Source organism: Pinus tabuliformis, chromosome 7, assembly GCF_031772625.1.
Source record: "Pinus tabuliformis cultivar Carrire ecotype Pingquan chromosome 7, CPIR1, whole genome shotgun sequence".
In the NCBI taxonomy this organism is placed as follows: Eukaryota; Viridiplantae; Streptophyta; class Pinopsida; order Pinales; family Pinaceae; genus Pinus; species Pinus tabuliformis.
Genome location: NC_142293.1, coordinates 1,830,845,511 through 1,830,870,665, shown reverse-complemented (window position 1 = coordinate 1,830,870,665; position 25,155 = coordinate 1,830,845,511). Strand labels below are relative to the sequence as shown.

Genomic DNA, 25,155 nt, shown 5'->3' with positions numbered 1-25,155 from the left:
GTCTTGGTAGTCAGATATAGTGAAAGGTTGATCCTTGGTTTGAGATTCTTTCTGTAGATGGTTATCGAGTAATTTGTCTTGGTCCAACTTTGTATCTGTTGCATCAATTTTTTTTGGTCTGAGTTTGTCTCTGCCATATGGAAGCATGCGATTTGGACATTGTATCAGCGTTTGGTGGATCGATCAAGTATGGCTGAAGGATCATGCAATTTGGGCTGTCTCTTTGGTGATCATTTAATAATTTTTATATGATTTGAGTGATTATGTGGTTCATAGCTGATCTGAGGTCGATTGTGGTATAATTGTCGATATGGGCACAAATTTGGGCATAGCAATCTAAGTCTTGAAATTTGTCCAATCGCATAACGTTTGCTCTGTTCAAGCCCAGTGCATAAGACAATCCAATTTGGTGAGGCTTAGAAAGTTATATCTATTTCTGTTTTGACATGAGCTTGTGGGTATGGGCCGATGGTAATATACAGATCTGAGCAATATTAACTCAATATGGTATATGGTTATGATGAAGTCACTCGTCTATTGGTGGCTCAGACTGTGACCTGGCACAATCAATGGTATGTAACTTAGAGAACATGTGAGGGTAAATCGTGAGTAAAGCTATGATCAAGGCTATGGCAATATAAATGATTGCATGGTTGCACCTTTTCTTATCAAGCGCACAACATGTTCCTTTCTTATGCTTTGAGGCTGTGATCTTATATATGTTCTGTAGCATCGGGCTGATGTATGATTCAAGGTGTGTGATTGTATTCATTGTTCGAGTGTTTGGCTCATCTGGTTTATGCCTATCCGATCCGAGTGCATGTGCTAATGTTTTGGCATAAATAAGCATTAGGCCTTGTGAGATGAAAGTCATAAGAGGTTGATCATGGTATTGCAACATTCAGCCAGGGATATTTGTGAGACTAGGTTCTATTATGTATTTAATCAACTGTGTATTCAGGCATGTTGTTTACATGATGTCCGACCAAATTGCTTACCAATAAGTAGTGGTTGTTAAATTCATCCATTCAAGGAGAGCCAAGTGATTGTTGGGTCGATCTGATAGTCCACTAGAGCAAAGTTTGCTTGTTTTGACAGGATTGTATAAGCTGAGATCAGACTAACTGTAGGATATTGTTATTGGAGTTGACTAAGTAATCTTCAGGATTGTTGCTCATCATTTAACATTGGATTGATATATAGATCTGAGTTTAGAACTCATGGTTTGTGATGCAAATATTGCTGCTGCTAGTTTTGACAATGGAATTTGTTGAGCAGAGTTGTTGAGCTGGGGTTTGTATTGCAGAGAGGACAAATCTATGGCACATTAGATTATACATAAGCTAACAGTGATGTGATTTTATAAAAAGGGGAAGTTTTGAGGAGAGCTATCTCATTGGTGATAACTGATAACATTGACAACAGTTCTGTGACAGTTGGACAAAAGCAGAAGCAGAAGCAAATGACAGTGATCAAAAGAAACTAATCTCTGTGGGAACATTGGAGGCAAAGAACAACCTAGTACAAGAGTTGAAAGTCCTAGGGTTTGTGAAACCCTAGAGCAAAACTTGGAGTGCTGAATGCAAGTGGAAGATCCAAGGGATGAAGAAACCGTAGCCCTTACAGGTCATGCAAGAAAGTAAAGCTGCATACATTAACAGTTGGTGTTGAGGAGGAGGATGGGCATTTCAAGCTTGATAAAGGTTGCAGATGGATTTCAGTGATTTTTGCATGAAGACAAGAATCAAGAGGGAGTTGAGTAATTTCGTACAATACTCAGCTGTTTCTGTCTTAATCAAGAGATAAGTACTTAATATCTTTCTCCCTTGATTATTGTTTTTTTTTTCTTTGGTGAGCCTCTTGTGTTTGTATTTTTTTGCTTGGTTATAATTGTTTCTTCCAGGGCCTCTTGAATGAGGATTGCAGGTACATTGTGAAGGTTGCCAAGGCAATGATTCTGGCAGTAGATGGCAGCATCAGGAAGAACAAAAGAAAGACTTGTGACAAGAGGGTTTTCCAAGTAAGAGGGTGCAACAATAACAGATTGGCCTGCTTACACGACAAAGGGAGCAGTAGTGGGAGAAGGACTTACTGACGTGACAAAGGGGGCAACTAAGACTACCACAGGAAGACCTGCTTCAGAAGCTAGAAGGATGTGGCCGAGTCACTTCATCGGAGACATGATGCAAAGAGGAGCAATAGAGCTCCATTACATATCCATAGATGTGCAAATTCTGGACATATTTCAAATATGAGCTTGGTATGATGCTGAATGTCTCCGTCATTGGAAGGGAATGATGAGGCCTTTATAGAATTGGGCAGACCTTCTCCTGAAGCCATAAAGGACTTTGGCTGGGTCATAAAGGATTTTGATCAAGGGAGATGAATACATTCACCTTTGAAGCCAAAAGGACTTGGCTAGGTCATAAAGGACTTTGACCAGAAAGGTGAATGGCTGAAGGAAATTACGGGGCAATTATAGGATACATTCACCTTTGAAGCCAAAAGGACATGGCTAGGTCGACTAAGAGGTGAATGACCTAGGGAAATTATAGGATTGGACAGATCTTCTCTTGAGAAGCCAGAAGGACTTGGCTAGGTCGACCAGAGGAGATGGATGTAATTCACCTTTGAAGCCAAAGAGACTTGGCTAGGTCATAAAGGACTTTGATTAGAAAGGTGAATGGTCCAAAGGCAAATTCTCTCCTGAGAAGCCAGAAGGACTTGGCTGTGTCATAAAGGACTTTGACCATAGGAGATTGATACATTTGCTTAAGGAGCCATAAAGGACTTTGGCCAAAAGCCTTGGATACTCATGTACATTTGAGGAGTTACATTGCCTACTCCAAGATGGAGTTATCTATAGATATGCATCAACATGACAAGCTCATAAACTCTTCTTAAGGAAGGAGAAATTTCAGCCTAAGGAAAATCTGTTGTAGACAAGGAGAATACCTCCCTCGCTAAGAGGGAGTGTTGAACTTTTGTGTAGCATCGGGAGGTATTCCCACATGCCAAGAGGCCTCCTAAGTTGGCCTAGAAAATTTATGGAAATTAAAATAAAATAAATTTTATTTTTTTGTTTCATGTAGGCTCAAAAGGGACAAGTCGGCCCCACCATGAAAGGTGTGTCCCTTGGGGTAAATGCACCCATTCGACTTGTATATATACACATGATGTGACACTTCATTTGATCACTCACTCATGATCATCTCTCTTCTATATTAGCCACACATGGGGCAGAAAAAGGATGAAGTGACTGAAGTTTGGACTTGGTTTTTGGCACAGATTTCTAGACATTTTATTGTAAACCTTGCTGAAGAAGAATTTTTCCTAGAAGAAGAGTTGCTGGGTTTTCTCCCAAGTTTGGGTTTCCCAGGGAAAATTTTGTTGTCTCTATTGTGCATGGCTGTCTCTTTATAGTTTTTATTGTTTCTAGTGTTTTCGCTGCATTACTGTTGAGATTTTCTGTGTATAATTGCTTAATGATATTAGTGGCATAAGAAGAATTAATTGAAGATCATTAGAAGTAATCATCACACCAGAAAAATATTTTTCCACTGTGCATCCTCGTAGAAAATTCAACACATCCATCATCCCTATTCAGATTATCAGGGTGTTTTTCTATTTCAATTGTTTCATGAATCGACTTCTTAATGTAGTGATCAATCCAAGCCACAATTTTTATTTCCTGAACGCAAATATTGATGGTTTGTACTATGAGAATATTCAGCTAGGGTGGTAGATTTGTTCACTTGATTATGCTGTAGATCCCTACAATGTGCTTTATTTTTTTGTAATGGATCAACCAGTTTCACCGATATGTGGGCAACTGAATACATGAATAATTATGAGATATACCTCTCCATGCTGTTTTGGATTGATTGGCTTCTTTACAAATTTATCTTATTTTTTAGTGTTTTTGGTGGAAGAATGATGGTCCGTATTTTTCCTCTCTTTAAAATCTTCACAATTTTGTTAGTGACATCTTTGTTATAAGTTAGAAAGAGTTTTTCTAGTACTAATTATTTTGCCGAGGATTCAGATTCCTTTTTGCTTTTAGGAAACTTTCTTAATTTGTCTTTTGTTATAGTCATTCATTTTCAAGGTATTGATTAGATACATTTTCTCTTGTTCAATATGGTTGTCATCTGCAATTATAATTGCTCTAGTAGCCAGAGTGTTTAGGATGCCATTTTTCTGCAAAGGATGGTGATGGGAATTGGCTTGTAGGTATAAGTCAGTGTGCGTCCCCTTTTGATATACTGTTGTAGCCAGAGAACAATCACTCTTTCTTATCGAGAAGGGCATCAAGAAAGAGTAGGAAACTGTCTTTCTCAATTTCATAGTGAGCTTCATGTTAGTAGACAGGCCGTTAATATGTCTATGAAATTCGTCCAGGCTCTTTTTTCATTGTGGTCAGTTAAGATTCGTATAGATATGTAGGGAGTTGACTAAATGAACAACTGGTTTCAACAGGGCTCCCTCCTTGTTAATCTTTGAAGTTTGGTTAACCATAGATTGTCAATATAGTTGCTTTCCACAGATTAGGTTTTTTGTTTTGTTTCTTCATCAAGTGATTAATTCTTGAACATGGTAAAGGTTCACGGTTTGTTGACTCTGCATGTCAGATCCAGGAAAATAAAGGAACACCATCTGACCATGCAACAGCTGAGGGCTTCAGATTATGAACATTGATGCTACTTTCCATTTTGACAATTGATATTGGAGTCAGTGCATTTTATCACCTGGAATCTGGAATGCATAGTCAAATTATGTTTGAAGTCTGATGTTTTCAAATTGTCACAGACTCACAGTGTTCATTGCAATAACCTCTAATGAAGGTCCTGGAAAGTAATTTGAAATGGTTGAATTTGTATTGTCTGGATATTGATGGTGTTTGCCCTAGCTTTTCTGTAAACTTATTATGCTCTTTTAGTCAGTGATAACATTTACTCTTTCTTGCATATTCTGGAGGGGGTGTTAGATTCTTTCTTGATTGCAGGTAAATGTTGATGGCTGGAAGCTCTGGAATTAGTTTTAGAAACACACGAAAGCATTATTCTATGCACTTAAAATGGATTGTTTTACTTGAGATGTATTTTAATTCATCTGCTTTCATCAGGTCATTGGACCAGTGAATTGTGCAAGGAGAGGTTGGGTGAATGTTGATGTGGATTTGATAGCTTGTGAAGCATGTGGTGGTCGCCTCAGCTTTTCTACTCCTCCTACATGGACACAACGACAAGGTACTTGACAAGGCTAGCTTAAATGCATTTTCTTGGTATGATATCATGAATTCCATTCTTGTTTTAATATAATTAACAGGTGGTTGCATGTTTTTATCAGTTGAGAGTGCAGCTGCTATATTTAGCACGAAGCTTGATGATGGGCACAAGGCTCTTTGTCCATGGAAGGGTAATGAATGTGAGGAAGATTTAGCACATTTTCCACCAACGCCTTCCCATGCTCTTGTTGAAAGTTACAGGGATCGTTGTGATGCACTCCTTCAGCTGCCAGCTCTCCCAGTTGTCTGTAGTTCTGCCATTGAGGAAATGAAGAGATCTCGGGCTCCTCAGATAGACCGCCTTCTTGCTCAACCTCCTCCATTACCAAGTGCAGCACTATCTCGAAATAGTGGAAAGATTTATGGAATTGAGATTGTTGGTGATGAATCTGCAGCTACTGGTGCTAATTTATATTATCAGGTTTGAGTTTCATGTGCCACCCATAATGTTCAGCCCATGGATTTATTTATTTATTTTTATTTTTAACAAGGAAAAAAGTGTATATTCGATATTTCAAGGAGAACTCAGATATACATATAAAGGTATCTATCCAACACTCCCAGAGGACTAGGTCTCTCTGCTGCTCTGGCAGTACTGACCATAAAAGACAATCTATAAATGTCCTATTAATACAGTATTCCATTAGGTCATGATGTTAAGTGCCAGGCCTGTAAGAAAAACTTTGAAGCATTCTATCACATAACTACTAGCTACAAACATAGATCATAACTTCTTTGTACATAAACGGAATTCTCTTCCACATTTCCTACATTTAATCAAATAAAAAAAGAACCTTGACTGGTGGTGGACCTCCCTTACCAGCTTCAGCTCAACAAACCCACCTGTAATAATAGAGCTTCTTTGCAGAGCTCACCTGCCTTCTAATTCATTTATCTGAATACATGCTGGAAAGAAACATTTATGCACTAAGCCCTTACGTTTCTAATTCAATCCATGATTGGGAGCAGTAGTGAGTTCTCCAGTTTATTTTCCCATTTGTGCAATCTATAATAAGTTTGGATTTCCCCCTTATCTGAAGACTGGTAATACCTCTTTCCGAAGCAATTTTTAACAGCAACCGTAGAGCATATAGTTCAGTCCTATTATTTGTTCCTTCCCCAATGGCTGATTGAAAAGTTCGACTATGATTTTCTTTCAAGTATTATCTCGCTCCAAAAACTCCCAGAGTCCCTTGGCATTCTCCATCGAAATATTCCCAAGCTTTTGATTTGTCTATATTAGGAAATTATGATCAGATTTCAAGTTTCTCTTTACTTTGTTTTAGGTTTTACTACACCACATATTGTATGAAGTTCCACATTGTGATTTTCATTACATTGATGGAGATTTGCTGCTGGTATCTGTTGAGAAATTAGTAGGTAGGTAAAATAGATGATTTATCTTACTTGATAATTACTTATGAATTTATTGTTGGCTTATTATTATTACATTTGTATTCTTTCATTCATCAAGCAATTACCAAAATGCAAAAATAGAGAACAAGAGACACATGATATATGCTCCAAGCGAGGGCTAACACCCCACAAGGGGAAAACCCAGAAAGTCTTCTCTTCTTATAGAATCAGATCAAAGTGAGATATTCTAGACTCAAAACCATCACAAGAACCAAATCATCCCTCCTTCCAAGATTCATCTTCCAACTTCTCATAAGCTCGGATCCAGATTCTTCTTTCAATATGATCATAATGACATATCATAGTACCTTCAGCCAGGGTACTCTTTCAACAGAACTCGGGCATCCTTCTTGTAGAACAGAACTTGGTGCCTTCTCTTAGAACAATACTTTATTGCCTTCTCTTAGAACAGAACTTCATTGCGCTTTCTTAGAACTTTGTTGCCTTCTCTTTTAGAACAGAACTTCGTTGCCTTCCTTTTAGAACAGAACTGAACTCGGGTATCACAGAAGAATAACAGATGCAGAACTCAAATGCTTTTGGAGCAGAACTTCGATTGTCTTCATACTCTTGTCACCTCAGGAAAATCGCACATTGACTTCAGAAAAAATCTCGCAGAACTTGTTACAGAAGACGAACTTTTTTGCCTGCCTTTTGGTTGATGCTAAATGCCAATTTATAGTTGTTTGTCTTGTGCGAAGGGTCATGACCCTTGGGCAGGCCGATTGTCAATCTTGGAGGGCCAACTTGGTCTTGTTTTTGACTCTTTAACAACAATAAAAAATCTTTTTCTTTCTTTTACAAAAAGCCCAAATGGGGCAGACTTAAGTACATGACTTTGACTTATAAAGAATTTTTTTTTTTGACCCTTTTTCTTTTACATGGAAAATATACAATGACATAAGTACACTGATAATTATGAAGACTGAACCTAGTTACTTTTCCAACAGTATCTTGTAGCATTGTACTGACTTGAGGTGATACATCTTCATGGACTGCCTTTTCATCATGGCATTGAATCATTTGATGGAGGTCTTTGGTTGGGGGAGTCTCACTCCTCCCTGATTGGATGATTATGCTTTTTGGTTTGGTGGTCTTTTCACGTGCTTTCCCTATTGTTCACCGCTTGGTTGCACTTTTGATGGTTATGTAGCATGCTATCTCATTATGGTGTGGTTTTGTTATATCTGTTTATCTTGGATTTGCTACATTTTGTCAATAGATGAGGGTTCTAATCCCCAAAGGGGTTAGATCATGCTGTTAGGAGGTAGATGTTTCATTATCTTGTTGGAGTTTCCTAGTGGATTTTATATGTGTTGATGCTATATTATTTGTGTCACTAGGAAGGGTGTTCTACGTGGTCCTTGCATTGAATGTGTTGTGTGGACATGATGATTGTATGGGTTACCGTTTTCTATTGCCTCCTCCTATGATGTTGATGTGGTTGGATGATGCATGTTGTGTTAATTTTAGATAACAATGGTATGCTTTATGCTTAGCACAATTTACTTCAATGCTCCTTAGCAACCCAATAACAGTTTCCAATTTCCAATAGCAATCACAATAATCATATTGACAGTAAAAGCAGATAGAACATAAAACAAACTGCAGAAGACAAGCCAAGACAAGAGGACACCAGATTTGGCGGATGCTAGGAAAAACCCCAATGTGGGGAAAACCCTTTGATCAATTCTTCTTATTATTAAATCAAAATTTCAGCACAGAGAGAGAGAGTAATAATACAAAGTCAAGATCGACTTGCTAGTTTGAAGATCCAGAATCATATTTCTTAGATAAATAGACAGCCTAATCACTGTTGTAATTCATATGAGCTGGTGACATACTGCTGAAGAAGTTTGGTTGGAAGAGGCAACATGCAATTCATTAATCTGAACAATCATCCACCTAGGTGCTGGAGTTTAAGACTGGTGCTAGCTGTTTCTGGTTAGGGTTAGGGTAAAACTGCTACAGACCTCACAAACATATCCAATACTAGCTTCAATTGCTGCGGCCTTCCTCCAAGGCAATCTGTCCTCCCTCTGGTATATTACTGAACTTAATTCAGCCCTCTACGTCAACCAGCCTTCACCAATCCAATGTCCAACAAGATAAGTCCTGCAGCCTACTTCAGAAAGGGTCCTGAAGGTACGGGCCACCTGGGAGAGAGGTTTTCCATCATAAGAACACATACACACTGTTCAGTTCTTCCTGATGCTTTCCATCATAAGAACACATACACACTCTTCAGTTCTTCCTGATGCTTGCGACCAACCTTAGGGGAAAATTTGGACCTGCAACAGAAGATGAATAAGCCCAAAAACAGTCCACAAAATAAGCCCAGATTTGCCCTTAAGAGGCTCAGTCTTCTGCCTAAGAGACTCGGCCCATGAACAACCCTGTCATGACATAGCCTAACCCTTCCAACTTTGCTGGACACACATTCCTTCTGCGGCTATTTCAGAGAGAAAGGATGTGTGTTATTGTTAAGTTTAGGTATGTTCTATGCTTAGAGCAATTTAATTCAATTTTCACAGTTAGCTCAATATCTTTTCCAGATTAGCAATCACATCAGCATTAAAGTAAATTGCAGATAGAACATAAACATAAATCGCAGAAGACAAGCCAAGACAAGAGGACACAAGATGTGGTGCTAGCCAGCGACAAACCCCATGTGGGGGAACCCTTGATCAATTCTTCTAATATGTTCTTCAATAGTTCAGTAGAGAGAGAGAGAGAGAGATAGTACATTTACAACAGAAGTCAACACTTTGACTTATCTAGATAAGAGCATAGATCATCTCTAAGAAGATGATACATGAGATCAATTGAAGACAAGCTGCTTCAACTGATTCTCCAAGGTGACTCCTTCACTTATCATTGTGCTGCATCTCGCCATCACCTCACTGTGCTGCACCATCATCACAGTGCTGGACCTAATGACCAGGTTGTGGACTTCATGCTGCTACCCCTGTCACTGTGCTGTTCCAATCACTGAGTTGCTCTCATCACGGATCTGCACCCAATGCTGCACTCATCACTGATCTGCACCCAATGCTGCACTCATCATGCTGCATTCATTACTGCATCCAATATGCTGCTTTACACTCACCAGTCTTAGCTGCTTGCTATGGCTTACAGCCTAGCAGAGCAGCTAGACTCCTCCAAAGTGCAGTCAACTAACAGTCACAATGTCTGCCTTGATTTGTCTGCAATTGTCCTCTAAGGGAAGGCTGTCACTGCCTTCCACAAGACTGTCCTCCATTTATTACAGCATGTATATATCTGACATGCCATACATCAGACTGAAGATGTCGCTGTCATGTGTTCACTAGATAACATACAACCTAGAGAGCAGACTTCACTGTTTCTTCTTTATGACAGTGAATTCCCAGTCCTTAACTCATGCCTTGTAACTGTTTTATCTACAACACTATGCTGTCACCTACAACACACCTAGGCACCTACAACACTTAGTCCATGCTGTCATCTCCAACACACTTAGGCACCTACAACACTTAGTCCATGCTGTCATCTCCAACACACTTAGGCACCTACAACACTTAGACATGCTGTCACCTACAACATACATTAGGCCTCCTTGTGCTGTTGATAAGGGCTGCATATTGTAGACAAAACAGCAGCTAGATATCCTTGATTAGACTGCGGATTAGGGCCTTTGTTTGCTGTTCGTTAGGCCTCCTTAGACTGCGGCTAGGGCACCTTATTGGACTGCAGATTATCTCCTCCTTAATGCTGCTAGAGCTCTCCTTTGACTGCGGCCAATTCTCTCCCTTGCCTGCGGCTAAGGCTAGAACATGTGGCTAGGGCTGCGTATTAGGGCAGTGTGTATGGAAGCTTCCTTACTGCTGTTAGGGTATCCCTTTTGCTGCTTCTAAGGGTTGTCCCAAACCCTTCCAGAACAACGTATATATAAGGGCATGATAGGCTGCGTTAGAGTCTGCTGTTTAGGCTTCCTTCACCATGCTAGATCTCCCTTCCTTCCTGCGTCTAGGGCTTCTTCATTAGGGCAGCGTAGATCCTTTCTCCATTAGGGCAGCGTTATCCCTTAGGATCTCTCCTCCTACTAAAACCCAAAGACAAGTAGAGAGGAAGAGATCCCAAGTGTGTAGAAATGACTTGAAGGCCACCTCTATTTATACTAAAACGTTGAGCACATGTGGGGTTTTATTTGGTTGCTGGCTGACCTTGACGAATTGTCCCATAACACAAATAAATTCATATCTCCATGAATACTTATCGGAATCGGATGATCTTTAGATCAATCCTATACCTCTCGATGAGAGGGATCCAAGAAAAATATCAGCTGCCATTAATAAGATGACCCACATGGAGTTTGGCCCTAGTTGCCAATTTTAACATTTAGGATATGAGAGAGCACCTCTATATATACTATTGATGGGGTCAAGAGACGTGACCATTGGGCTTGATGAGCCGACATATAGGAGAGGCCAACCTTAATAATCTTCATGTGAGAAAACAAAAATTCAAAATCACACTTCTTGTCCAAATGAGATGATCTTAATATTGATTTTGGTCCTCTCGAAAAGAAGAATTCAATGCAATCATTATCTCCATCAAATGAGCTGTCCCAAGGTGGAATTTGGCCCTAGTTGCCAAATTTAACACTCCCTCTCAACTAGGGAGTATTCCACCTACCAATCCATCTGTCATCATTGATCATCATGCCACCTTGTCGCCATGTATCATCTCTGTCATCTCTGCTCTGCTCTGCTGAACCATGATGTAATAATGAAGAAGAATTGATTGAGAGTGAGTCACAAGACCTTACCACTCTCCACTGACAAAAGTCAGTCCACATAACCATGTGAAGAACCGAAATCAGACTTGATCTCAAGTGATCAAGTTTGTTGAACATCAACATCCTAGACATAGGGAGTACGACAGTACACGATGCGTCCATCGGTAGTGCTATGGTCCCTATCCACTTTTCCCAACTCATTGGCTAGATGAGAGGTACTTCCCATGTGTCCCAGACTACATGGGTAGGATGATGCAAGAACATTAGCAGGGAAAGAATATATCACATCCTGCTCACAACCATACGTAGGGAAAGGAGAAACCACATCCTACAAACACATGTCATAACCACACGTAGGGAAAGGATGAACCACATCCTACAAACACATGTCATAACCACACGTAGGGAAAGGATGAACCACATCCTACAAACACATGTCATAACCACATGTAGGGAAAGGATGAACCACATCCTACAAACACATGTCATAACCATACGTAGGGAAAGGATAAACCACATCCTACACGCATGCAAACCATCAAGAGTAGGGAAAGGATGAACCATGTCCTACATGCATGCTAACCATCAATCGTAGGAAGGATCCTACATGTGGGGAAAGGATGAACCACGTCCTACCGACATGTCAACCATCAATCGTAGGGAATGAGCATCCGACATGTAGGGAAAGGATGAACAACATCCCACCTGCATGTCCACATTTTACAACCAATAGATGCCTATATGCATCTCTCACTAAGGTATTCATAGGAGAAGGTGAATTAGTCATCCTGCTCACATGCCATAGGAGAAGGTGAACCACTTATCCTATGCATATCCCATCAATCGTAGGGGAAGGTGAACCACTCACCCTACACACACGTGTCATCAATCTAGGGGAAGGTGAACCACTCACCCCACACACATGTCAACCATCGTGGGGTATCACAGGGGAAGGTGAACCACTCACCTTGTACACCGCGCACCTATAGGGGAAGGTGACCACTCACCCTATGGTCGCTCATAGCTCAAGAAGTACCCCAAGAGCTTCCAAAGCTCAATGTTCAATCTTTTAGCCAAAGAATCATTTATATAGGGAATAGTGCCAGGCTACTTTCTGAAAATGAAGACTAGATCTTGGTGACGTTATTGGATCGTTAGTATACACAACAAACATATTGATTTAAAATAGAGATCTACTTATTAATTCTTTGCTTCTTGCTCTTGCTGCCTCTCAAGGATGGAGCCTACACCAAATGGATGTGAAGACTGCTTTCTTGCATGGCTCGCTTAAGGAGGAAGTCTACTTGGAACAACCCGAGGGGTTTAAAGCAATGTTGCGAACATCGGCATTGCGATAGAATCAGCAAGGGTTCGGAAAACCAAAAAATCGTAAAAATTGGGAAAATATCGGTGCAAATCGGCAAAACATTGACAAAATCATGATACCATCAAAATATCTATAAAAATTGGCAAACATCGGCTAGGCCAAAAAATTGTGATTTCGAGATAAAATCAGGATGTTATCGAGATGTTTGCAACACTGCGGATCGAAGGACACACGTATGCAGATTGAAGAAAGCCCTCTATGGGTTGAAGCAAGCCCCTAGGGATTGGTATGAGAGGATTGACAACTATCTTAAGAAGCTAGGATTTACAAGGAGTGATGTTGACCCTAACCTATATTTCAAGGTTGAAAATGACAGGCCTCTCATTCTGGTCCTTTATGTGGATTATCTCTTTCTGACAGGTGCATACCCTCTCATTTATAAATGCAAGAGGGAGTTGGCTTCCGAGTTCGAGATGAAGGACCTAGGATTGATGCACTACTTCCTAGGCCTAGAGGTCTGGCAAAAGCCAGGTGAGATTTTCCTTTCTCAAGGAAAATACATTGTGAAGTTGCTCGAGAGATGTGGGATGGTGGATTGCAAGTCCGTATCTACTCCGATGGAACTCAACTTTAAGAAACTATGTGGAAGCGCTGTTGGTCTCGAATTGGCAAATCTTTTTGAATATAGACAACTTGTGGGGGCCTTGATGTTCTTGGTAAACACCTGTCCTGACATATGCTTCGCTGTGAACACGTTGAGTCAATTTATGGTCAAGCCTCATCACATACATTAGATTTCAGCTAAGAATCTCTTGAGATATCTTTGGGGCATAATCTATAATGGACTGAGATACACTGTCGAGAATTTGAGGTTGCATGGATATACAGATGCTGACTGGGCTGGCAGTGTGGTGGATTGTAAGAGCACGTCTGGATGTTGCTTCTCATTAGGGTCTGCTTCAAATTCTTGGATGAGCAAGAAGCAGAAATCGGTTGCATTAAGCACCACCGAGGCCGAATACATTGTAGCTAGTATGCCCTGTTGTGAAGCTGTTTGGTTGAGGAAGCTCTTCAGTGATTTGAGCACGTGATGGATACCACTGTGATCTTATGCGGCAACCAAAGTGGGATTCGCCTTTCAAAGAATCCCGTGTTCCATGACCGGTCCAAGCACATTGATATCAGGTACCAATTTATTCGAGATATGGTACAACAAGGAGCAATAAGGCTCCAACACATCAGGACTGATGAGCAGGTTGTAAATATCCTCACGAAGCCTTTGGGGAAGGTCAAATTCTTAATCTTTCGAGAGAGACTTGGAGTTGTGGAAAGATACTCCCATGAGGGTCCCGCTTGAGTTGGACATTGAGCTATGGGAGCTCTTGTGGGACTTGGGGTACTTCTTGGAGCTATGAGCGACCATAAGGTGAGTGGTTCAATTTCCCCTATGTGGTGCGCTGTGTACAGGGTGAGTGGTTCACCTTTCCTTGTGATACCCCATAATGACATGTGTGTAGGGTGAGTGGTTCACCTTCCCCTATGATTGACATATGCATAAGATGAGTGGTTCACCTTCTCCTGTTGATGCCCCAGCATACATCCTACCCATGTAGTTCGAGACTCATGGGAAGTACCTCTCATCTGTCCAATGAGTTGGGAAACATGGATACAGAGCATAGCACTAGCAATGGACGCATCGTGTATTACTGTACTCCCTATATCTAGGATGCACAGTGTTCAACAACTTGAACTAGGACCATATGAGGTTCTACCTTTGGATTGACTTTTGTCAGTGGAGAGTGGTAAGGTCTTGTGACTCACTCTCGATCAATTCTTCTTCATTATTACTTCATTTTTCAACAAAGCAGAGATGAGATGACAAAGATGGTACATGATGACAGATGGATTGGTAGGTGGAATTCTCCCTAGTTGAGAGGGAGTGTTAAAATTGGCAACTAGGGCCAAATTCCACCTTGGGACAACTCATTTGATGGAGATGATGATTGATTGGATTCCTCTTTTTGAGAGGTCCAAGATTGATATAAACATCATCTCATTCTGAAAGCAGAAGTGTGATTTTGAATTTATGCCCACACGTGCAAATTGTTCAGGTCGGCCTCATCATCATGTAGGCTCAAGAAGTCCAATGAATGTGTCTCTTCACCCACAATGAATTGTATAAATACAAGAGACCTCACACCTCATTTGGCACATTCATCACTCACACATTCTTCTCTCTCTTCATTTGATTGGTTCGTACAACATTGGTCAACTTCTCTCTCACACATGTGGCAAGGAGGATGATTTTTTGGGTAAAATTATAGGCCGAAATTTCAGAGTTCTAGGACAGGTTTGGCTAGCATTGATCAAGGACTTGCTGACCGAGTTTGACTACATTTCTGGGGTCAAAGGTTCGATTTTTCTAGGACACATCTCTGTCCACAAAAATCGATAAATTCTGGGTTGTTTGAGCTACGTTGACTTCAGAGTTGACTGCTGTCTAACCGCATAAAATTACCACAGTTTTCTCTCTCCTTTGACTGAGTTTGACCGAGCTGTTTTGGGCATAATTTATACTTATGGTCAGGCCGAGTTTGACTGAGGAAGACTAAGTTGCTTTGAGGTTGATTTGCTGCTGTTTTGACCAGTGTTGACTTTCTGGTTTGGGCTGAAGTTTGACTATAGAAATTTATAGGGTTATTTTGACTTTGTATTGGGCAAGCCAATTTGACTTTTGTACTCTCTCTGTGTGCTGAACTTTTGATTTAATAATAAGAAAAATTGATCAAAGGGTTTTCCCCACATTGGGGTTTTTCCCTGACATCCGCCAAATCTGATGTGCTCTTGTCTTCGCTTGACTTCTGCATTTTGTTTTATGTTCTATTTTCTTTTACTGTCAATGTGATTATTGTGATTGCTATTGGAAATTGGAAATTGTTATTGAGCTGCTAAGGAACATTGAAGTAAATTGTGCTAAGCATAGAACATACCATTTAACATTGTAACATTTGTTAGATATCACCTAGTTGGAAATGTGTCTTAAGATGTTACTACCCTTATTGGTGTACTCTTTCCTAAGTTTGAGTTAGAGAGTGGAGTACTTAGTACATTTTTTATGATCAAGCCTTTTTTCTGGTTTGATGGGGTATTAACTATGTAATAGTCCTTTGGTTGTGTGCCCTAGGTTCAAGCCTAGCTTGAGTTTCTATTTTATTACTATGTTGCTATAATGGTGGGATCATTGCTTAGAAGAACAACTTATTGCTTGTTGCAAAACTTGTTGGAGCACACCCCTTATATTGGTAATTTGGCACACATGTTCGTGTTGATTTAATTAGTTGGTGACTACTGGGAGGTTGGACTATGGTTTTATTTTAGCATAACCTTTTTGCATCCTTGCTAGGTTGATTTAACCATTTAATGACTAAATTAATTCATTTTATCACCCTAGGGGTTAATAGCTTGAGCACCCTACTTCACTTGGGAGATGTTCACACTTGGAGGGGTTTAATTGGAGGATATTTAGTGATTTTGATGGAGCACTCCTTTGTTGGGCACAATTTCCAAGGCATTCATGATTATTTTATTGTTGGAGAGGTTCACACATTCTCTTAGGGCACACTCTCTCTTATGCACATGGTTTGGTGGGATTTGTTGATGATGTTGGAAGACGACACATGGTTTTGTTGTGATATTGATGAGTTTTAGCTACCTTGGCACTTCTTCCTAGGGCTCATTTCACATGGATAGTTTTTTTATTATTTGTTGGGTGGTTGAGGTAGTCACATAACACAATTTTTTTGTTAACTTCATTGTTGCTGCAAAATATAGCAAGCATTGTGATGGCATTCACAAGGTGAGGGCCAAACCCTATAGCAACAATGACGAGATATTCCCATTGTCACCTCAACAATTCTCCTCCTGCTCTTTAGTGGAATACCACAAGGGAGGCTTCCCAATATTCACCTATAAAGATACTCCAGTATAGGGCTCAAGGTGATGAAAAGAGACTAGGTGAAGGCACTCTATATTGGACAAGGCTCTGTTCTTCTTGAGAAGGGATCTATGTATCATACACCTAGGCTAGATAACAACTTTTATAAGCTAGGGTTTCTTGACATGCAACAATACGGGGTACCCAAACATCTAAAAGCCAAGGAAAGGGTTTTCTAGAAAATAAGGTCAACAAAGTAATAGAACAAACCCTCAAAATAGGCTCTAAGTTGAAGCTAGCCTAGGGTTAGGGTTTCCAAGGCACAAAATTGAATAGGAGAAGATGATGTCAGCTCTATTAGGGAAAGATTCACCAACATAAAAGCTAGATTTTGCATTTAAAAGGACAAGTAGATAAATTTTTTATTTTTATTCCACCAACATGGATCCAAAATTCAAATGCCCTAGGAACAATTCCGCCCTAGGAAAAACCCTAGTGGCTTGCCTTGAGGAGCCTAGAAAAATATAAAAGAAAAAATATTTTAATTTTGGAGGTATTTGATCAACACAATTTTGCCAGTGCCTAATCCTACTTGGGTGATGGAGTCCTAGGATAAATTATTAAAAATTTATGACAAATGATTGGAGTAAGGGGGGAAATTTCAGTTTTCCTCTTTATAAAAACCTAACTATCTTTTTTAGGAGGGGAGAAATTAAATAAGAGATTCACACTAGGAGTTCTCCTATGGATTTCAAGGAAGGAGGAGTTCTCCAATGGAAGTCTCCTTGTGGGATGATCGAGTGGTTGGTACAATGGGATGTTATCCCCTCCATCCAGTTTGAAATCCCACTGGGGAATTGTTGGCCTACTGTGACAAGGCTTAAGGAGTAGGCTTCCCCCACCCTTGTGGAGTCTCGACTCTCGCTAAGTCATAAATTCCTGGTATATCTGGCTTATAGGTTATTGGATATACTCTTGGTGTTATAGTGGTGGCCGCTAGGTTTGATCTTGGGCCTCCCCAAGATTACTCCAATGAGTTATTGATTCACCATGGTTAAAAAAAACATAAAAACTAACCAAGATTTCCCATAAATAATATGCTTTTAGTTTCGGATCATAGAAAAACACTAGCATTAATTCATTTATATCCCAAACTATCAGCAATTAACTTACACTTTTTTCCATGAAATGACCTCCTTTCAATCCCAAAAAGAAGTCTCAAATGCAAAATCCAATCTCCAGTAGCAAAGGCAATGTAAAAATCACATCTTCACAAGTAGCGAATTAAGCAAAGGCTAACTCTTGGCCTAGAAGAGGGACCAAATTCTCTAGTGTGATGATGGATAAAAAGAATAAAGGGATCCTCTACTTATATGAGGTCCATCCCTTGATTTTACCATAAAATATTTGCCTACAAGCCCTGACACAAGTTTAATTTTGAGCGTTTGCCAAGACAAGGGGTTACGAGCCAACCCCATAGGTCAAAACAACATAATAATGCCATGTCATGCCTTTTTATGGGCCATAAATGGTATGCAAGTGCATGGATGGACTAGTGAGATGTCCCATCATCATAATCAACTCTAATCCTTGAGGGGAAGCCCTCAAGAAGTGCCTCAAAATGCCTCCATGTGTCAAAACTATGCTATGGGTGCCCTACATTACTCTCTCAAGGACTAGATGGGCAAAGTGGCATCATCTCTCTACAACAATAGGGCTCCAAGTGCGAGTACAAGCCCCCTCCTTGTCATCCTAGGTATCATCATCTAGACTCTAGATCAAGTCATGCCCATCAAATAGTGTCAAGGCTAGCCTGGGGGCATGTCGGGTTCGTTGGGTACAACATCAAGAATATCCAACATCAAGCAAGAAGAGCTCAATGTTTCAACATTGAGGGGTGCTCTAAGGTGTCAATCATTTGATGGAGTCATCAAAGTGTCCAACGCTCTGCTCTAGAGGGACAATGCTGCATCTGCAAAGTCATCACTGCTATTTGGAAGTATAAAAACAACCTAGGTATGATGTGTAGCGGAGACACATGATGTGCCCTCAAAGGTCTCTGTTGTAGTGTGAAGGACCACTTGGCAAAACCATCTCAAAATCAAGTGAAAGTCACCAATCATTAGGGACAATGACCATAAATGCATCATAATGGACCATACTTAATTGTTAAGGGGCATAGTAACACTTCAAATTGAGATCACCTTCAAATATCTAACTAGACCAAGTCCTGTAAAAGTGTTCCCTACTTATGTTAGGGATGGCTAGATGGTCAACCCTATTAGGTGTTTCTAACCACTAAGGGGAGGTGACATGTCCTAGGTCAACCCTTTAACCCATAGGTGTCTGTGATAATGTGGAAATGGATGGGAAAGACTTAAAGGCAAGTTTCCATGGTCATAGGACCAGCTGATGGAGGTCCATCATGGCTAGATGGTCAACCCTATTAGGTGTTTCTAACCATTAAGGGGAGGTGACATGTCCTAGGTCAACCCTTTAACCCATAGGTGTTTGTGATAATGTGGAAATGGATGGGAAAGACTTCAAGGCAAGTTTCCATGGTCATAGGACCAGCTGATGGAGGTCCATCATGTTAATTTTCGTGTGTTCTATGCTTAGCACAATCACTTACACAAATTCTTTCTTCAAGTGGCAATCAATTTATCCAATATTCTTCCAACAACAGTAAGCAATTGTAGATAGAACAGTAAATGAAATGCACAATAGAAGACAACCAAGAATAAGAACAAGAACAAGAGAGACACAAGATTTGGTCAAAGACTAGGGAAAAACCCCACAAGGGGAAAAGCCATTTCCAAATTCTTCTTCTATTAGATTGTCATCAAATGTTCAACAGAGATACAATGTTCCAATACATCATCAGTGAGTCAAAGTCAAACCTTTGACTATCCAAGAATCAACTAACAAATATCCAATCCAATGATGAGCTCAAAAGTCAAATCTGGTCAACAAGTCAAATTTGCAATTTTGGTCAAAGTCAACAGCAATAGCAACAACCCTAACCAATCAATGGTCAACAACCCTCCAAATCAGCTTGGTCAATAGTTAAAAGATGTAGCCTTCTTTGCTGGTCAAAATCCAGTGAAAACAATCAACAAAAGATCGATCAAAGGAGATAGAAAGTCTATGGTCAAACTTCAGTAAGTCTGCGGTCAACAATGGTTAAGGTCTGCGATCAACCTTGGTCAAACTGCCCACAAAACTTTGGCCTCTTGACCAATCAATTCGACCTTCCAAGATAGAGATTTTTCAAGTCAAATGGACCACATGTCAACCCAAGACAAATGCTAGTCAAAGTTGTCAAATCAGAAAGTCAACGCACCAATCAAAGAGCTCACCCTTCCCTTCACACGTGTGAGAACAAACTTGCAATTTCATAGCTATACAAAACATCCAAGAGAAGAGAGATGTGTGTGATGATGCTCCAAAGTGATGTGACATGAGGTCTACTTATATGCATCTCAAGGGGTCGAATTAACTTGCCAAGGCCGACTTGTACTTTTTTGAACATTTGGGTTCACCTTAAAATCAATATTTTTCCTTGACCAAATTAAATTCTTCCAAGGAATAGTTGGGGCTTCTCTAGGTGAGGAAGACTTTCTAATGGAGGGAATTTGTCCTTGATCTGCCAAATTAACACTCCCTCTCAACGAAGGAGAAATTTATGATTGCATCATAAGTTCCATCTCAAATGTCTCATCATCATCATCGCTGAATCAAGTCATATCTTGCCTCTGCTCATCTCTACTCATCTGCTGAACATTCTCAAATCTAAAGAAGAAGAATCATCATAGGGGAGCTCCGACTACCACCCTATATCGAAGGACAATAGGCGAGATACTACTTACCATGAAAGGTAAGGATCACACTCTATCCTATGACCTGTGACAATAGGCATGATACACTTACCATGAGAGGTAAGGATCACGCTCTATGCTATTGTTCGCTGATCTTCACATCATGACCCTCAAGAGTCAAGTGGTAGACCACCAACATCCACCAGATTGGGGGAGATACTCTCTTACCATAAATGGTAAAGATCACACACACGCCCAAGTCACCTCACCCATTGGCCAGATGGGGAGGAACAATGCCAACAAGCCCAACTTGTGGGTAGGATGCCAACTAGGGTATACTCTGTCAAGTCCTAGACGTGATGGTAGGGGGAGATACCCACTTCTCATAAATGACAAGGATCACACACATGCCCTATAGTGATAATAGGCGAGATACACTTACCACAGGGGGTACGGATCACACCTTATACTATTGTCTAGAGATCCCTCAACCCTAGGAGCTCTCTAACTCAATTCCTTTCCCTGTGAGCTCAAACAGGGGGGAAGAGCATAGCTCAATGTCCTTTATCAGTCGCGACCCTTACTAAGAGGGTCACATCCATCAATCGAAGGTTCTCTTTGAAGACCAAGAACTTCCCTTTCAGCAAAGCCTTGGTGAGAATATCTGCTATCTACTCATCAATCGAAATGTGATGGAGTCTTACGACTCCTCTCTACATGATGTCTCGAATATAGTGATACTTGATCTCGATATGCTTGAACTTGTTGTGTAACATGAGATTCTTTGCCAAACAAATATCGCTCTTGTTGTTGTAATATATCATTGTTATGTCCAGAACCTGCTCAAACAACTCTCCAAAGAGCTTCCTCAAGCATACTACCTCAAAGCTAGCCATGCTAGCAAAAATATATTATGCCTTAGTTGTGCTTGAAGCAATGGACTTCTACTTCCTGCTCATCCAAGATATCATGGAAAAACCCAAGCTAAAGCAACATCCCGATGTCATGGCAAAACCCAAACTAAAGCAACATCCTGATGTCATGGCAGAACCCAAACTCACAAGCAGTGACTAATAGAAGAGAAATCACTTAATTGCTATGCGCTAGATTTCTCGACATGGTATCAGAGCTAAGGTGATTAAGTCAAGGAAGGGAATTTTATCAAGAGACACACAAGGATCAAATCTCAAGGAAGACATCAATGGAAAGATCATCTTGAAGTCAAAGGAAGCATCATAACCCTAGATAAAAGAAGTCTACAAAGAAGTATTGGGATCATCATCAAGAAAAGAAGGCTAAAACCCTACATCTACTCAAGCTAAAGTATTTTGAAGACTATTAATCCAAAGGAAGCTAGATCAAAAGGCGGTGTCATCCCAGATCATTCTTGAAGAAAACTACCTTCATCAAGGAGAAGTTTTCTATCCTCTATATCATCATCAACATCAAGGAAGCAACAAGAAGAAAGCAACAAGAAGGAGCATCCTATCAAGTAAGTATATTTATGTCCACATCTGAATTTGTCAAAATGTCTTTTTGTAAGGAAAGCAATAAATTGGTTGGGGCTTCAAACTATCTTGCATGGAAGAAAAGGACAAATTTGAATCTCATTGAAAATGAGGTTATGGAACATGTCAAAGGTTCTATCACTAAACCAAGAAAGGAAGATGCTCAAGCTCTTGCCAAGTATATGAAAGGGGAAGTTAGGGCTCAAAGGATTCTCATAGAATCCATCAAGGATCCCCTCATCCCATATGTATCTAAACTCGAAACTTCAAAAGAAATCTATGACAAACTAGTAGAGTTGTATTCCGTAAGCAATGTTGGAGAAGTCATCTCATTAAGGCAATAACTCTACAAGTTGAAGATGTCAAGGGAAGATGGAATAACCTCATACTTTATGAGGATATCTGAGATCTAGGATCAACTACAAGATCTAGGAGAAGTCATGTCTGATAGAGAAATGACTACAGTTGTATTAAATGCACTATCGGAGGAGTGGGGTAACTTTACTTCAAGTATTTATGGGAAAAAAGAAGCTACTCCATTCCAGGATCTATGGTCACTGTGCAAGATTCAAGATTCTAGACTAAAGGCCAAATTTGATGTGGGAGTAGGTGAGCAAAATCAAGCTTATGTTGCAATGAAAAAAAGAAAGGGACAATTTGGAAAGTTTGGTCCTCAAAAAAGGAAGAAGAACATGGCTAAAATACAATGCTATGGGTGTCAAGAATATGGGCACTATAGGAGAGATTGACCTAAGCTCAAGAAGTACAATAACAAAACAGTAAGAGAAGAAGCGCACATCACCAAGGAAGTGGAGGAAGCTAAAAAGAAGAAATCCAATGAGGAGGAAGTAATAGATATCCACTATTGAGATAGTCTTCCTCACATAAGTTCTTTTCAAGTTCCTAAGTCGTCTAAGATATGACTATCATGATTCACTAAGTAAAATAATGGGATGCATCAAGGCATCATAGAAGCATTGAAAGCAAGAGCTCGTGACATCATCATAGAGAAGCATGAAAGATGGTTATAATCTATGGAAGTCAAGAATATAGCTCTTGGGAATCTCATTGGAAACACAAGTGGCAAGGTCATCTAGTACAAGGTTCATCATATATCTGTCAAATGGAAACATCTGCTGATGGGGATACTTTAGATCCTCAATGTTTTCTGATGGAATCTTCATGAAAGGTTCACCAATCATGAGGGGAAGCAATTGTTTCATCAAGAATTTCAAACTTGTGGAATCCATGGGATGATGGTATGATAACATAAAAATGAATCAGAGCAAGGGATTGAAGCTCTTTCAATCAAGGAAGGTGTTGCAGGAAATCTGGATGACCCAAAGGAAAATAAGGTATGTATGCTTACAAACTATATTGAAAAGTCATGTCATATGGTTGTAGGTAACATGGACCAATGCTCTATCTTAAGAGCATGATCAAAAGAAAGGATCTCCTCCCTCAAAGGAATACAGGAATAAATGGGTCACACATTCACTAAAAACAACATAATATGTCCTCATATGTAATATGAGGTGGTTGACTATAATTGAGGAATTTTGATTGGAAATTCTTGGGAATGAAATGCGTGAAGAAAGGAAGAGATCATGGAATATGCAACCATGGTAAAGGCAATCAACATCCGAAGGACCAAGAAGATTTAACTAAGATATCTCCATGGAAGATATGAAGACTTTGATGGAGTCTGGAAAGGAAAGAGACCCTTGACAATATATATCTTTGGGAGATGTGTCAATATGTATGCAGGATGCTGATGCAAACTAGAAGATGTCATGATGAAAGACCATTACAAAGGTAATGTTGTTTTTAATGTTCATTCCTTTATTTTTGAACAAATATCTGGATGGGTTTATGCAGGCTGCCGAGGGAATATCTATGGATGTCTTCCACAATTGATGCACATATAGTAGGATGAAAGATCTTTAAGGAAATATGGCATGAAGAAAGGCGAGATATGGACTAATGGATCACTTTTCGATGATGATGTATGACTGACTCATGGGTGGAAGTGATGGATGTTCAGTGCCCTAAGAAGAAGTCCCAAAATATGAAGAATCCTCAATGATGAAAGGAAGTTCATGACACCGTGAGGAGGAGTTCTTCAAGCAATTGGTTGTCCCATCATCTCCACTTGAGGAGCTGTTGTAGGTCCCTAACTAAGAGGGAGCCTGGAAACAAGTTTCTTACTTGAAAAAAAAACATGGAAATTCTTAAGCAAAGAGGGAGCTTAGGTACATTCCTTCCGTAGGAATGAGTACATTCACTTATTGGAATAGATGTGTCTTCCCTAATTCAGAGGGAGAGATAGACACATCATTCTTGTCTTCACTTGGGAAGATAGAATGGATTAGGTAAACATCTGGCATCCGATGCTCCTTGAGGATGTGTTAGGGCATCCAAGATAAGAGTAATCGTAGAGGACCGATATTCTTTGAGGACTGGGAATCCAAGATATGAAGGTGGAACACACCTTGAGAACTCGGTGGGGTATGTTCTAAGAGAGACAATGATGAGGGTGTCTATACATCATTGGTCTTGCCAACATTGAGCTTAGATCTCGTGGAGAGATAGAGCTGTCAGTCAAGTCCTTGCTATGTGACAATGTTGGTTGATATGATGCTAAACAAATGGGTTACCAATCCGACTCTTCTTATGAGAAATTCTTCAGATTGAGAATGACCAAGTACCATTATGAATACCTCCCTAGTTAAGAGGGAGTGTTGAAAAGTGTAACTAGGTTCGGTCTTCATACTGACATGTGTAATTGTGATTTTATGTAATTGATGAAAAGAAAAAAAATAAAGTTATTCTTGTAATGCTTGTCTCATGGGTTTCATGAGCAAGGAATTTTATTTTAGTGGCGGCTCCCATTGTGAGCCTTTAGGATTAAGACATCTAGTCATAAAAGTCAAATTGAGTCTATGTCATGTATGAAGGACCCTTCTTGGGTATGTTACATTTTGTATGAGTCATTAAATCAGTATGTAAGCGCTCCAAGACCAGGCACAAAACAACTCCTTCAAGTCGGCTATAAAATGGAGTAAATAACCTACTAAAAGAGACA

The 25,155-nt window shown here is 40.0% G+C and overlaps 1 protein-coding gene across 1 annotated transcript in view; it reads left to right on the top strand.

The window, feature by feature from the left end:
• Positions 1-504: 504 nt before the first annotated feature.
• The window catches only part of LOC149255725 (uncharacterized), a 105,398-nt gene continuing 80,747 nt past the window's right edge, over positions 505-25,155 (top strand). The window contains exons 1-5 of the mRNA XM_089455119.1: positions 505-572; positions 1,437-1,506; positions 1,904-2,020; positions 5,111-5,249; positions 5,350-5,708. Coding sequence (XP_089311245.1) covers positions 505-572; positions 1,437-1,506; positions 1,904-2,020; positions 5,111-5,249; positions 5,350-5,708 — 753 coding nt within the window. The remainder of the gene's footprint in view (positions 573-1,436; positions 1,507-1,903; positions 2,021-5,110; positions 5,250-5,349; positions 5,709-25,155) is intronic.